The sequence below is a fragment of the Silurus aristotelis genome (genome assembly GCF_946808225.1).
Source record: "Silurus aristotelis genome assembly, chromosome: 22".
NCBI classification, from domain to species: domain Eukaryota; kingdom Metazoa; phylum Chordata; class Actinopteri; order Siluriformes; family Siluridae; genus Silurus; species Silurus aristotelis.
Window position 1 is genome coordinate 17,198,577 of NC_139595.1, and position 16,850 is coordinate 17,215,426.

Genomic DNA, 16,850 nt, shown 5'->3' on the forward strand with positions numbered 1-16,850 from the left:
GAAAAAAGTGAGCAGACCTTATCGTTGAGGAAGCCGATCTTCAGGAGGTTCTCTACGTTGGGGACGCTGTCGGCCATGTTAAGGTCTCCGAGTGAGTCTCCCAGAAGGATGATGTTGCTGTTGTCCTTCAGCTGTTTGAAGTAGTCGGTGTTCCTCAGCGCGCCGTCATGCTTGTTGTACACATGAATCAGTTCGCCTTTGAAGCCTTTCAGGACACCCTGCGGGAAAACAGCGCCTCCACAGTCAGCATATAACATTACAAACAAAGCTGTACTGTTTGTCTACGTAAATACTTTACACAACTAAATTGTAGAGGTCGACCGATTTTTTCCATTTTTAGCGATAGAAATTGTTAGGTTGGATCGTACCATATTGCCGATAACCGATTACCAATTTTTGATTCGTTTTTAAAATGGATAGGGGAGAAAAAAAAAACATGTAAAAAAAATACTTCTATGTAAAATAGCACTGAAGTTTATTACAAAAATAAAAAAAATTTAAAACAGTACTGAATCCTGAATTGTGCTAAATAAAAATTCATATAAATATTTAATAATTTATAAACACCAAATATATTATAGCGCTCTCTATGTATCACCTCAAGAGGCCGCTCTCGTAACTTCTCCAGAACCGGAAAAACGCTACACTTCTTACAATATGATATTTATTTCTACATTTTATTTTATTTTTTAAGTAGTTAAAAACATTTTCTAAATGCTATTGGTTTTTCATTCGAAAATTATTGTAATAACTAGTTTTATTAGACCAACTTTTTATTTTAAATGGACAGTAAAATAGAATGGACTAATATATAATATATCGTATAGTGGACTTTAAAGTAGAATTTAAACATTATAAAGTAATTCACACAGCATTTTCATAAAATGTAAAAATTGATAAGCAAAATATTAATAAATACATGCATTTTTTTATGATTTAAATGCTAGAGGTTCTTGTCTTGCACACATCTCTGAGTGAACCAGACTTGCTATGGACATAATTAGAACAAATGTATTATTATTACCATGACAATAAATTATTTCTATTTTATACTAACGTTCTCATCGAAGTCCATAAAGTTGGAGACGACTTTAACGTTGGGGTGATAAACTCCAGCCTGCCTGATGATCTCCTCGAGCACATCTCCGAGCCCCGCTGAGAAGATGAACACAGGAACACTGTGCTCATGAAGACGGTCAAAGAAGTGCTCATAACCCTCCCTGTGATACATACACACACACACACACACACACACACACACACACGCACAAACACAGTGAACATCAAGCAGTAACACAGGATTGAACCAACATCTAAAGAGTAGTAATTACCGTAACTTCAGGGAAGATGTTTCAAGAAAACAAGATATTTTGGAAAATAAAAAAGTGACGTGGAAGCTACACGTCACTTTTCCAGAGCATTTGTTTCATTCTCTGGAATTTGAATACGTCTAATATCTTAATACTTTTAACAATGCAAAGTGCAGTAGGTCAAATCTAACAAAATATTAGATACACTATAATGAGAAAGGTACTGAGATACTGAGACCTTCCCAAACACGTGTGGTTCTTCCTCAAACTGTTACCACAATGATGGAGGCGCACAATTGTATAGGACGTCTTTAGGTGCAATGAAATTTACATTTTTTTACTTCGCTTCTACTAGGTGTCCCAAATCTGTTTCAGCATGACCATGCTCCTGTGGACAAAGCCAGCGCCATGAAGATATGCTTTACATGGGTTAGAGTGAAAGATCTTCTGCTATAGATAGATTCTGCTATATTCTGCACTGATATAAACCCTATTGAGCACCTTGAGGATGAATGTGAATGCTGGCTGCACCCCAGGCCTTTTCACCTCACCCCCATCAGTACCTGACTTTACTAACACCCATGTGGCTGAATGAATCTTCACAAGCATGCTAGTCAAACATCTTCCCAGAAGACTGGAGGGTATTATAACAGCAAATGGGGATTAAATGTACAATGGTAGGTTCAAATAACACCCACTGTCTTTATACTGGTTTTTATTTACGTATTTATTAACAGCTTAATTCAGGTTTTAGGACGACGTATGACAGTGTGACCACCGTACCGTAAGCTGACGTCCGATTCTCTGACCACCTCGGGAAGTTTGTCCTTCTCTAAACGCTGCTCCACCAGTAATGTGTGGGATTTAAAATACCTAATAGAACAGAGGAATGCAGTGAAAGTGTCAAACACAGTGTGTGTGTGTGTGTGTGTGTGTGTGTGTGTGTGTGTGTGTGTGTGTGTGTGTGTGTTGAAAAGAGCTTGAACATTTAGTGGAATTTGATTTCTATAGGTTTTTTAACAGTAGGCATTATCACACAAAATCAGATGTAGCTTTCGATTTAATTTTTAGCAATTAAACATTAACAATTTAAAGCTGCTATCTCATTGATCTGATATGACTACGCTGCATTTTGCGATGGAAAAAATTCAATTAAATGCTTCGTCGAATTAAATATCGCTATGATGTATCTTTCTTTATGCTAACTCGTATTCGGTGTGAACTTTGCTGCTGTATTATAATAATAAGAAATATTACGTGATGTGCTTTTATAGGGAACATATGCTCGAATTTTCTCTCTGCTTGATTTAGCCTTGTGTTGTGTTAAATGTGAGCTCCACTCACCATTCCACCATAAAGGGGTATTTCTCCTCCATGGTGAGATGTGGGTCGATCTCAATAGGATAGTACGTATCCTTTAGCTTATACAGCTGAAAACAAAACAAAGTTTCATGATTCATACATCACATTCTCTTGCAGGAATTAGGAGAAGGTACAGGAGTTGAGACATGCTTTACTGCTCACCTTCTGCCTACATTCCTCCGTGACTAGCTTGCAGTTGTCAATTATGTCTGAGGAAAATGTGAAAGGATGATCAACTATCCTGTGAAAAATGGCATTCCTTCTGCATTTAGCGATTTAGATTTCTGTCCTGGTGTCGTGCGGCTTTGACTTACTGTGGCAGGTCGGGCAGCGTTTTCCGTTGATTGAAAATTTGCTTAACGTCATGTCAAAATCTGTGATTATCTAGAAGAAAAAAAAAGATTTAGCTTTTAAATTATTTATAAGCATTGTTACTGCTCTTAAATTGTATACTGATTGTGAAAAAAAAAATAAAAATAAAAATAATAAAAATTATATATATATATATATATATATATATATATATATATATATATATATATATATATATATATATATATTGTAATTGATTAATACATTTGTAAAAAAAAATCTAATTTTATTAAAATAAAGATCGTAATCACCAGGTTTCATCATTCAGTTTTAACCTGATTCTTTAATACAGTACACAGTACATGAATACAAAATTGAATATTTATGGCATATCCTTTATATTACAGCTCAACCAATAGTGGCGTTTACAGATACCGATCCCTAGGTTCGACCGTACTTCCTGATAACCGGTTAAATCAACCTATAGATTTAAAAGTGAATACTGGATTAAAAAAAACAACAAACAAACAAAAAAAATTATATGATGTAAAATTATACTGAACTTTATTACAAAAAAAAAAGAGAGTACTAAATCATGAAAATGTGCTAAAGGAAATAAATATAAATTCAATATAAATATAAAAAATATAAATAAATATTATAGTGTAGTAGTCGATACGTTAGCACCGTAGTAGTAGTATTGTATAATGTTGTAGTAGTATATTAGTTATAGTACAGTAGTAGTAGAAATAGTATTTTATAGTATAGTAGTATATTAGTTATAGTACAGTAGTAGGAATAGTATTTTATAGTATAGTAGTATATTAGTTATAGTACAGTAGTAGGAATAGTATTTTATAGTATAGTAGTATATTAGTTATAGTACAGTAGTAGGAATAGTATTTTATAGTATAGTAGTATATTAGTTATAGTACAGTAGTAGGAATAGTATTTTATAGTATAGTAGATTAGTTATAGTACAGTAGTAGGAATAGTATTTTATTGTATAGTAGTATATTAGTTATAGTACAGTAGTAGGAATTAGAATAGTATTTTATAGTATAGTAGTATATTAGTTATAGTACAGTAGTAGAAATAGTATTTTATAGTATAGTAGTATATTAGTTATAGTACAGTAGTAGGAATAGTATTTTATAGTATAGTAGTATATTAGTTATAGTACAGTAGTAGGAATAGTATTTTATAGTATAGTAGTATATTAGTTATAGTACAGTAGTAGGAATAGTATTTTATAGTATAGTAGTATATTAGTTATAATACAGTAGTAGGAATAGTATTTTATAGTATAGTAGTATATTAGTTATAGTACAGTAGTAGTAGGAATAGTATTTTATAGTATAGTAGTTTATTAGTTATAGTACAGTAGTAGGAATAGTATTTTATAGTATAGTAGTATATTAGTTATAGTACAGTAGTAGGAATAGTATTTTATTGTATAGTAGTATATTAGTTATAGTACAGTAGTAGGAATTAGAATAGTATTTTATAGAATAGTAGTATATTAGTTATAGTACAGTAGTAGAAATAGTATTTTATAGTATAGTAGTATATTAGTTATAGTACAGTAGTAGGAATAGTATTTTATAGTATAGTAGTATATTAGTTATAGTACAGTAGTAGGAATAGTATTTTATAGTATAGTAGTATATTAGTTATAGTACAGTAGTAGTAGGAATAGTATATTATAGTATAGTAGTATATTAGTTATAGTACAGTAGTAGTAGGAATAGTATTTTATAGTATAGTAGTATATTAGTTATAGTACAGTAGTAGTAGGAATAGTATATTATAGTATAGTAGTATATTAGTTATAGTACAGTAGTAGGAATAGTATTTTATAGTATAGTAGTATATTAGTTATAGTACAGTAGTAGAAATAGTATTTTATAGTATAGTAGTATGTTAGTTATAGTACAGTAGTAGTAGGAATAGCATATTATAGTATAGTAGTATATTAGTTATAGTACAGTAGTAGGAATAGTATTTTATAGTATAGTAGTATATTAGTTATAGTACAGTAGTAGAAATAGTATTTTATAGTATAGTAGTATATTAGTTATAGTACAGTAGTAGTAGAAATAGTATTTTATTGTATAGTAGTATATTAGTTATAGTACAGTAGTAGGAATAGTATTTTATAGTATAGTAGTATATTAGTTATAGTACAGTAGTAGAAATAGTATTTTATTGTATAGTAGTATATTAGTTATAGTACAGTAGTAGTAGGAATAGTATTTTATAGTATAGTTGTATATTAGTTATAGTACAGTAGTAGGAATTAGAATAGTATTTTATAGTATAGTAGTATATTAGTTATAGTACAGTAGTAGTAGGAATAGTATTTTATAGTATAGTAGTATATTAGTTATAGTACAGTAGTAGTAGGAATAGTATATTATAGTATAGTTGTATATTAGTTATAGTACAGTAGTAGGAATAGTATTTTATAGTATAGTAGTATATTAGTTATAGTACAGTAGTAGGAATAGTATTTTATAGTATAGTAGTATATTAATTATAGTACAGTAGTAGGAATAGTATATTATAGTATAGTTGTATATTAGTTATAGTACAGTAGTAGGAATAGTATTTTATAGTATAGTAGTATATTAGTTATAGTACAGTAGTAGGAATAGTATTTTATAGTATAGTAGTATATTAGTTATAGTACAGTAGTAGGAATAGTATTTTATAGTATAGTAGTATATTAATTATAGTACAGTAGTAGGAATAGTATTTTATAGTATAGTTGTATATTAGTTATAGTACAGTAGTAGTAGGAATAGTATTTTATAGTATAGTTGTATATTAGTTATAGTACAGTAGTAGGAATTAGAATAGTATTTTATAGTATAGTAGTATATTAGTTATAGTACAGTAGTAGTAGGAATAGTATTTTATAGTATAGTAGTATATTAGTTATAGTACAGTAGTAGTAGGAATAGTATTTTATAGTATAGTAGTATATTAGTTATAGTACAGTAGTAGGAATAGTATTTTATAGTATAGTTGTATATTAGTTATAGTACAGTAGTAGTAGGAATAGTATTTTATAGTATAGTTGTATATTAGTTATAGTACAGTAGTAGGAATTAGAATAGTATTTTATAGTATAGTAGTATATTAGTTATAGTACAGTAGTAGTAGGAATAGTATTTTATAGTATAGTAGTATATTAGTTATAGTACAGTAGTAGGAATAGTATTTTATAGTATAGTAGTATATTAGTTATAGTACAGTAGTAGTAGGAATAGTATTTTATAGTATAGTAGTATATTAGTTATAGTACAGTAGTAGTAGGAATAGTATTTTATAGTATAGTAGTATATTAGTTATAGTACAGTAGTAGGAATAGTATTTTATAGTATAGTAGTATATTAGTTATAGTACAGTGGTAGGAATTAGAATAGTATTTTATAGTACAGTAGTATATTAGTTATAATACAGTAGTAAAGGGAATATATAATATAGTATAGTAGAGATTAGTTATAATACAGTAGTAGTAGTAGGAATAGTACTTTATAGTATAGTAGTATATTATATATTACAGTAGTAGAAGGAATTTATAATATAGTACAGTAGTAGATTACTTATAGTACAACAGTAGAGGGAATATATCATATATAAATAAAGAATAAAGGTATATCTTATCTTATATATTATAACAATAGATTAAAGTACAGAAATACTAGAATGAGTATATTATAGTATTGTAGTAGATTAGTAACAGTACAGTAGTGGAGATAATAGTTGAATAGCAGTAGTAGAAATAGAGTAGCACAGTACAGAAGGAATGGTGCAGAAGCTGTAGGAGAACCAGTGTACAGTACATTAATACTAGTACAGCAAACCTAATGAATATCTGACTCTCATATCTGATATCTGTACCTGTAGTTTGGAAGCGCCTCCTTTAATCATACCGCAGATGATCTGCTCCACCCGCTCGGGGTCCTTGATGTGGACTGTGCTTTTCTCAAACTCAGGCATCTGTGGAGACACACGTGAAGCAGTCAGGAGGGTGGTGCAGTATGAGTACAGAAATAAGGGTCAAATATCACAATATTAGGCAGGTGCTAAACATTCTCTATGATTCAATCATTATATATATATATATATATATATATATATATATATATATATATATATATATATATATATATATATATATATAGTAAAAAAAGATAGATAGATAGATAGATAGATAGATAGATAGATAGATAGATAGATAGATAGATAGATAGATAGATAGATAGATAGATAGATAGATAGTTTTTTTTGTCTACTAATTTTTTGATACACAACAGAAAGAAAGAAAGAAAGAAAGAAAGAATTCCTTAAAAAGGTTTTTATTATGCAATGTGTACAACAAATGTGTAATAAACACATCAGTCTGAAGCCGTTTTGAGACACGTGATGAAAAGGAGGAGGGATTTGAAAAAGGCTGGGCGGAGGAGAAGAAATCTAATCTCTCTCTCACACACAGTCAGTCTTACACAGTGTATACATGTGTAAGTGAGAGGTTCAGTCTCAGCATTGAGAAGCTTTAAGCTGAAGAGCTACACAGTAAGTAAGTTCTTTACAAATAAGTTTGTATCCGTTTCAGTTCGGTCTCCCGCCTTGTGCATTAACAATTTTTGCATTTTTTTGTATTTACAATCTACATAATAAACAGTACAGATTTCTAATAAAACCACCACTGCTAAAGACGTATCAGAAAGAAACATCTGTTCTTTCCTTCGTGTCGTTCGTTATTTTTTTTTTCCTGTGGTGGTTCTGAATTCAGTCTTAAATCTGATCCGGGTTCCACGTGAACACCTATTTCGAGCAGGGCACATCCTCTGTACAGAGACGAGGTATATATATAGGAGTGCTATTCACAGGGTGTGTTTGACCTGTTTGTGTTTGTGTGTCTGTGTCAAACAGTCAAAACAGTCCAACACTTTATGCAACTTCAACAAAGTGATACAAAATTTCATTTCGCAAACTAACAAACTGCAAGAGAATAAAAGACGTGTAGACGATTTATGGACAAATATTCGATAAATAAGCGTTAACAAAGCATTATTGTTGCTACTGCATGATTATTATTAGTCTCGGAAAGCAAACTCGCATTAGACGCACACGACTGCACATCTGCAGAAGTTCCTTAAACGCTTCCAGCTGTTCGTGCCTGTCATTTCTTTTGCAAATAGACATTCTGAGTTGTGTAACATATCATTAACGTAATCTCACACACACACACACACACACACACTCTCAAAAACATAACATATATGCATTGAATCTTCTCATACGAACTCACAGGCGGTTTTCCGGTCACCTGGAGAAACTATATTTCCCTTGACTACACTGTTCTATCCCAGAGTCATGACTTATTTACGTGGTGACGTATTTAGGAATATATTTAGACACTATTAAAAACGCATTTTTACGAGTTTAACAGTAAGCAAACGTGAATAAAAACGTAATTCCCTGAGCTGTGTTGTATTCTGTCTGTCAGCTTACCTTTCCTGTGCTGTTGCAGCTTTGTGAAAAACAAGGAAAGAAAATTCCTTCTGTCAGATGACGGCTTATATACAGCTCAGCCACACAATAGGGGTGTGGCCTAAAGACAGATTACATAAAAGCCACACCCCTTTTGAGAGCCCCCCCCCTCTCTATCTCTCTCTTTCGCTTTTTTGTCTCTCTTTGGCGCTCACACACAAAGATTAATAATTAATATATTTTACAAACAGAACGAAATAAAATAAAATAAAAATAAAAAAGAACGAAAAGGGAGAAGAATAAAATAAAACAGAACGTAATACAAGTGAATATGATAAAAAAACAAGTGAACAGAATAGAATATGGTAAAAACTGAACAAATTATAATAGGGTAGAATGTGCAGTATAGAACACAAATAAACTGAAAAAGAGAGAGAAAAAAAGATGTGAGAAAATAAAATAAATTAAACCGAAGCAAATAAATAGATGACAAAATAAAGAAAAAAAAGTGCACTATAGAACAGAATTGCACTGAGGCTGGAATTATATCAAATAAAATTAAACTGAATGAAATAAAACAGAATTAAATAAAACGGAACAAAACTGTAAAAAGCGTGGAAGAAAACAGAGCGGAATCTAATAGAATAACAGCATGAAACTAAAACAATTAAAAACATTAACAGAACATTACAGAAATGTGCTGAATCGAATGGAATAGAAGAAAAAAAGTCATGAGATTCACTGAAGAACTCAAGAAGCACAAAGATGGATTTGGACTGTAATTATAATAAATGATCTTCTATAAAAGGCTGCACCATTTTGACATTCAAGTGTCAGTGAACCTCTTTTGAGAACCTCAACAATATGAAAAAATGGACATTCGGTGTCACCCAGTTAAATACGGGTTCCTTTCTGAGTCTGGTTTCTCTGAAGGTTTCCATCTCAGGGAGTTTTTCATCGTCAGTGTTGCCACTTTGCTCGTTAAAGATAAACTGATGAATGGCAGTATGGTTTCTAGCTGCACTGTCTGCAATACTGTACAGCTGCTCTGGGACAAAGTTCATTGTAACAAACGGGACAAATTGAATTGAATATAAACCCGAATAAATGAGAACAGACGGATACGGAACGAAAAAGAAACGGAATGAAAAAGAAAACAGAAGGGAATACCACAGAATATAATAGAGCAGTACAGCACAGAACGGAGTACAATAGCAGCTCGGTGAACGAAACAATACGGAAGAGAACCAATTAGAAGAAAAAAACACAAATAACGATGACACAAACCTAAAAAATGTTTTTTTTTTGTTTTGTTTTGTTTTTTTAATAAATACGAAAAAAAAAAACGCACAGAAGACAATTCATGACCTGGCGAAAAAACTCTGCACATTCTTCAAATTCTCACAAACTATAATAAAGGCTAAAAAGGATGAGCGACAGCTGCGTAAAGTAGATCGAGAACCTTAAATCTGTCATTTCACAGGTCTAAAAAATGATTACCTGTCAAATTCCAGACCTCTAGAGACACGCATGAACTCTGTGCTATGTGGGTCATCAGGGCAAAAGTTCTACTACGCAACCAAACCACCACCACCCAAACCCCCCCCAAAAAAGACTGAATCTGCACTCAGTCAACTACTAAAGAAAGGACAGGGTTACTATAGTTCATTAAAATTAACACGTCCCATTCCACATTTTTCCGTTATAATAGCCTCGACTCTTCTGAGAAGATTTTTCACTATATTTGAGGATTGGTGCTCATTCAGACACAAGTGTGTGAGTAAAGTCAGGTAGTGATGTAGGTGTAGGTGAGGAGGCCTGGGGTGCATCAGCAGGTTCTTCCTCTCCAACCCATATAAAGCATATCTTCATGGAGATGGTTTTGTGCACAGGGGAAATGTCATACTGGAATAGGTTTTGGGGTCTCCTAGTTCCAGTGAAGACAAAGTGTAAAGCTAAAGTATACAAAGAACAACCTGTACAAGTGGATGCTTCTGACTTGTGGCAGCATTTAGGAAAAGAATCACACATAGGATGGTCGGGTGTCCACAAACTTTTGTCCAGTGTATCGAGCTTGCCAAATTAGATACAGATTGAGATATTAGAAACTAAATAACTAAGTAAATGCATTTTCGGCCGAAACAGTTTGTTGTGATGACGCAAACAGAAACCGCGGCCTGCAGCAACAGAGTCCAGTATGTTTACCAGCTGATTCAATCCATAAAAGGAATTGTAAAGTTTCACTTTTATTGATTGAATTTGTAGCTTTGGATTGATTTAGAAGGTGTTGATTAGATGTCTATAACAGCGGATTGACAATTGTTTGGCAAACAAACGACGTTTTTATTAACGCACTTTTACAGTGATACACGACACTGCATATATATATATATATTTTTTTTTTTATAATATACAGATTAAAAAAGGTTAACAATTATATAACAGTTGATTTATCAGTTAAACTGACTAATTTCACAGGCGTTTCCCAACACAAAATATAACCGATGAAATGATAAATGGCCAAAAATGTGTTAATTAGTAAATAAAAATAGAAATTGTTGACATATTTCTGTAATGTAGGAAAAAGAACTGTTGATGTGCTGTAATCTTACATCTGTCTGTCACTATATGTTTATATATACAGTCAGTACATAGTCTCAGTGTGAAGAGACTTTTTCTCTAAATGTTTAATAAACGCATGCTTACGGAAAAACCTTGATCGAGCACATTGAGAGCCGTTATGCCATACCGAGCAGACGACATTTTTCAGAGGTGTGTTTACCTCAGCTGTTTAATGTTGTTGCCACTCACGTCCATAAGCGTATAACTGCAGATATTTCAGCAATCAGTTTCACCACAGACATTGTTTGAATTTTATTTGATCCTGTGCATTGTTGCAATTTGCTATAAATAAATATCTTCATAAAGTTTCTTTGAAACTTTCATATTAATTTATGCAATTGAAAAAATAATAATTAATAATAATTGGCATTATTTCTTTAGGTTTTGCTTTCCTCTTTTTCGGTATTTCGGTTTCGGCCAAGAATTTTCATTTCGGTGCCTCCCTACTAGAAATCTTTTTTTTTCCAAAGATAAAAAAAAAAAAAAAAAATTTTGCTTTAAAGGCTTTTAATTCGCTAAAATAAAACTGAACTTGAACAAAAATGAAAAAACTATTAATATTTTCGGAGAAACTGCTCCTGGAGTTCTTATAGATCTTCAGTTCCGTTCCCTCTGTGCTCCTGATAATCAGTTGACATGATTAGGAAAGTAAAAAAGTAGTCCTCGACCTACATTCTTTTTCTGATTAGGTTTGTTATCAGGTCAGAAATGTGTGTGTGTGTGTGTGTGTGTGTGTGTGTGTGTGTGTGTGTGTGTGTGTGTGTGTGTGTGTTGTATATCCGCTTCTAAAACGTTTGGGTCCCAAGTCCTCAGGTGTTGGATTGTTATTTTGTTGTCACGTGTCCACTGTTCTATTGTTAAACTCCACTGTAAGCACATGAGTGCTGTATTGGAGGTCAGTGAGCAGCTTGATGAGCTTTGGGTGTTAATGGATGTAGTGTGTAACAAGCTTAGAAAACATCGTAAAGCAGATTCTGTTACACAGATGATCAATCAGTCTTAAATCGATTACGCTATGCATGTGAGGTCTGGTGGAGATGTTTGGCTATGCTTAGTGGCCTCATTTTTTATTACAAAAACAAGAAATCACACTTTGACTTAATACCATAAAGTTTTTATTACTCGATGAAAGATTTGCTTCAATGCTGTTTTATCGTCAATAAATGGCAAAGTTGTGTGAAAAAAAAAAACTTCGAAAATGTTTTTCAAATGCTTTAAACTTTATTCACTCGTTTATTAAACCGTTTTAAGAAAAATTTTAACGATGGATATTGTCACAATGCAGCTTTACAGAGAGACGGAGAACAAATTTGAGTGTATACATTTGTCCCGAATGAGCAGGTAAGAGGTGATGTAATGACAGCTAGAAAAGAAAAAAAAACTCCCAGAGACTCAAAAGGGAAGTCATACGTATCTGGGTGACACGGGATAGTGTGAGGAATTATTTTAAAATGAATTACAATAAACTATGCATTCTTATTGGTCAGAAGTTTTTAGTAGAAGCTTTGCTCTAATTTATATAAAGTGCAACCTCGATACTCGCGGGGGTTACGTCCCATGACCCCTCGCGAGTAACAAAAAATCGTGAGGTTTTGACGAAATTCTTTCACAGCGATTTCAAAGACTCACTGCCAGTTATTGCAAAAACACTCGACTGCAGTTGTTGCCTTCAAGGATGGAACAAACCAGTTATTAGATATTAGAGCAATTACTTTTCACATGGGGCCATGCAGGTTTGGACAGCTTTTTTCCCCCCTTAATAAATGAAATCATCATCAATCTTACAAAAAACTGTACAAAAAATGTATTTGATTGGGTTTTCTTTGTTTAATATTAAAATTAGCTCGATGATCTGAATCATTTAAGAGGGATAAATATGCAAAATCATGCAAATACATGCAAATACTTATTCACAGCACTATATATCGCTACTGTATAGTGATAACTTTCATTAACATTCTCCTTTTCAACTTTATTTAACCATAAGTTTTTTATGAACTGCTGGCAAGGTGTTGAGGTATAAGAAGAATAAAACACTCTTCAGGAAATACTTGCGTTTGGAAAATAATTATAATGAGAGTTATATCTAGCTTCATACTTGTTGATTCTTTCCCTGCTTAATCGCCTACTTAATAAATATTTTGGAATGGTTCCCAAACGATCTGCTTTTTTTTCTCATTCCTAACAGGGTGTGTTTTAGCGGTAGCGTGTGGTGCATTTGTCATGACATGCAACTACTAAGCCCTGAAGGCTGGGGAAAAAAAAAACGCTGATCTAAGCTTAAGGCACCAGAACATGAACACCTAATGCACAAAGTAATGAGAAAATGACTCATATCAGGTCTGGAGGTATTAATCGATGTTGTTATCCAGTCATCAGCTGCCTCTCTCACTCATTCTCCCTGAAATGATCAACGTTCTGGAGAAGTCAAAAGGTCCGACTCCGATGTCTTTAGTTGTATATTTAACCCGTCACTCGATCCTCGAGAATGGAACAAATGCGCAGTACTGGAGTTGTTTCGAGTTTGTAAAAAAACAAAAACGAAAACCTCTAAAACCTTTTTCACGATCGAGAAGGTGCAGGAAAAAGGCCACGGACCTGAAGCTAAAGCACACAGAATCCCGTCCCGACCCTGCCTGCACTCACTGACCTCGTGTTTGGGTGAAAAATTCCACAGCGTCCGATGCTGAGACGAGCCGTTTATTATCGGCGTGCTGATTTCTAACCCCCGACCCCCATTACGTTCGCAGTGTCCCAATACCTCTCAAGGCCAAAACGGACGCCATCGGATAGATCCAGGAACTCAGTGATAGTGAGGAACCTGATAAAGCAGGAAAAACGCCTGCACAGAACAACGGCCCATTTCAAAATCTTTAAAAAATACAGTTTTCATATCTTTAGTGCATAAAAAAAAACTGCAATAATGTTTAAAGCGACATAAAGCTTTTTTTTTTTAGATCATAAGCTTTTCTGAAAGATCAAGAACCAGATGGACAGTTTTACTTGCGCCTGCAACTTGTGGAGGAAAAAGTTTTCTACAAAACGGGTAAATTCGCAGCTCTGTTCTTGTGACTTTACACCTGATGCTGTACTTCATCGGCATAAACCTGGACTTCGCTGCATCTGCGTGGCGTTCCTCGCTGGTTTGAAATGCATAATGAGTTAAAGGTGAAGCTGAGACGAGAGCACACGCGTAACCCCACAGTTCTCATCAGTGTGTGTCTGTAACTACAGAAAACTTTCACCATATAAAGGTCTGATGTGCAGGAGAGGAGAATGGAGCACTGGCTTGCATTCATTATTCATACAGAGTTCTCATACATCACTACTTTTATAGTTTTTTTTAATACTTATGTCAGTACAAAAGTGAAAACTTTCATGCATATACTCAAATTGAAAGGTAAAAGGACTAGGCTTTACTAGGCTTAAGCAGGGGATTAATACTTTTTCAAATACAGGAACAGTCACATCGCCCCACACGACCAGTTTTTTAATGTAGACTAGTGATCGGTCGTTTATTTACTTCAAGTCGTTAGTTATTTTATCGCACGAGTCCCATAGACACTATGCACTGCATTACACAGGATACAAATTTGAGTGGTTCATAAATATACATATATAAATTATTGTAACTGTAATCAAAGTTGGTGTATGTCAAAGTGTTGTTTGATCTGCTTATTGAACATGTAACATTTTCTTTTTAAATGTATGATCAAAGGAACGAACAAAATTCACAAAACCAAGTCGCAAAAATGATCCGATCTTCCCATCACTGATGTAGACATCATTTTCTAATCTAAGTTTGATCATTTGAATGAAGACGTACATATCGGTGACATGGTGAGGTTTTTACCGTAAGCATGCGTTTATTAAACATTTAGAGAAAAAGTCTCTTCACACTGAGACTATGTACTGACTGTATATATAAACATATAGTGACAGACAGATGTAAGATTACAGCACATCAACAGTTCTTCTTCCTATATTACAGAAATATGTCAGCAATTTCCATTTTTATTTACTAATTAACAAATTTTTTGGCCATTTATCGTTTCATAGGTTACATTTTGTGTTGGGAAACGCCTGTGAAATTAGTCAGTTTAACAGATAAATCAAAGCTTCACCATTCTACAAAGAATGGCATTATTTTTTGTTAACCTTTTTTTAATCTGTATATTAATAAAAAAAAAAAAAAAGATATATGCAATGTCTTGTATCAGTAAAAATGCGTTAATAAAAACATGTCCATTGTTTGCCAAACAATTGTCAATCCGCTGTTATAGACATCTAATCAACACCTTCTAAATCAATCCAAAGCTACAAATTCAATCAATAAAAGTAAAACTTTGCAATTCCTCTCATGGATTGAATCAGCTGGTAAACATACTGGACTCTGGACTCTGGGACTATGAAGCAAGTCTGGGATTCATCACTGATTTCTCTGTGTCGCAATATTATAGAAAATGCTTTCCAGGCAAAAAACCAAAGGTGAAGATGCAGAATGTCCTCAGGTTATCCTGGAACAGATGAAAGCGATCGCAGGCCCTGGCACTGATTGGCCGGAGTAGGCGTCTTATCAGTGACATTGGCACATGAGTAAATCACTGCGGTTACTCTGTGGTTCGATCCACATGACCTTTGACCTGATCGTAAATCTTCGCAACATGTGGTCGGGCGTCACTTATTTATTATTTCAATTTTTTTTTTTTTTATTGAAAGACAAAAAAGTTTACATGCATATTGTAATGAAATATTCTACATTTAATACTGACATTTTTGAATAATAAATAAATAAATAAAAAATGCATGGTTTACAACAAAAAAGTAGTAATTTAGATCTTTGAGTATATTCAAAGTTCTGATTGCTTTCTGGCTTTAAAGTTCTTGTGAAGATTTAAAAAAAAATAATTTAATTCAGTATTGAATTGAGAGATATTGATCGGGCGTCGTTTATTTGGAGGCTGAAGGATGCCGGTGATGACGTCAATAAACTGCGACGCCATTTATAGCCGGGATGATGCTGGCAGTGAGGTGGGACAATTGTAGATAAATTACACTAATATACATATATACATTTCATATATATAATATTGTTTTATATATATGTTTTATAGACATATATGTCCAAACATTTTATTTTTTCATTATTTCGTTTATTTTATTTATAGATGTTGAAACAGAGCACCCGGCTCCTACTCTCGTGTCTATGACCTCTAAAGTAGACCGAATACCAAACCACATTCCTCCGTTATACACAGTGCACTATAAATGGCGTCCGCCCTATTCATTTCTTCCCCTAGATAGGCCGTTCGTGTAGTGCCTCGGAAGGCGTTTGAAATCCAGCAGGTCCTTCCGCGCATGCGCCCTGCACCGGAGCGGAAGCCTACCATTTCGATGATCTTGGTTTTCTTGCCAGCTCGTTTCTTCTTGGCCACGATGTACTGCGCCAGGACGACTCCTCCGAAAAGGGCACACACGCTCGCACTGGCCACCGCGCCGACCTTTACCACGGCACTTTTATCCATAACCCGGCGTCGACTTTGCTACAGAGGAGTCATAAACGCTGCCTCTTCTTCTTCTCCTTCTTCCTGCATACACAGTATGGCCACGCCCACCGCGTCCTGTCAAGAGCCGCTTGGTCCAACTCTAGCTTTACCCTGGAATTATATATATATATATATATTATTCTTTTTTACCGTGTTATCAAGAGCGTTTTTATTTCCAAAGCTAGAGAAAGTA

At 33.5% G+C, this 16,850-nt stretch overlaps 1 protein-coding gene and 1 long non-coding RNA gene across 3 annotated transcripts in view; one reads left to right on the forward strand and one right to left on the reverse strand.

Annotated features, from left to right (window-relative positions):
* Positions 1 to 16,735, reverse strand: part of nt5c3a (5'-nucleotidase, cytosolic IIIA) — an 18,114-nt gene extending 1,379 nt beyond the window's left edge. Inside the window, exons 1-8 of one of the 2 annotated variants that reach the window (XM_083526052.1) lie at positions 16,499 to 16,735; positions 6,894 to 6,992; positions 2,987 to 3,056; positions 2,835 to 2,881; positions 2,655 to 2,740; positions 2,094 to 2,183; positions 1,058 to 1,220; positions 18 to 218 (exon numbers count right to left, since the gene is read on the reverse strand). In XM_083526052.1, coding sequence (XP_083382178.1) covers positions 18 to 218; positions 1,058 to 1,220; positions 2,094 to 2,183; positions 2,655 to 2,740; positions 2,835 to 2,881; positions 2,987 to 3,056; positions 6,894 to 6,992; positions 16,499 to 16,636 — 894 coding nt within the window. In that variant the 5' untranslated portion in view covers positions 16,637 to 16,735. Of the gene's footprint in view, positions 1 to 17; positions 219 to 1,057; positions 1,221 to 2,093; positions 2,184 to 2,654; positions 2,741 to 2,834; positions 2,882 to 2,986; positions 3,057 to 6,893; positions 6,993 to 8,510; positions 8,599 to 16,498 lie in introns of those variants that run through there. The other variant, XM_083526053.1, reaches the window with a different exon arrangement.
* LOC310717824 lies at positions 14,723 to 16,563 on the forward strand. Its single transcript, XR_014530952.1, has 2 exons — positions 14,723 to 16,142; positions 16,412 to 16,563. It is a non-coding gene; the product is annotated as an uncharacterized lncRNA (long non-coding RNA).
* Positions 16,736 to 16,850: the final 115 nt, after the last annotated feature.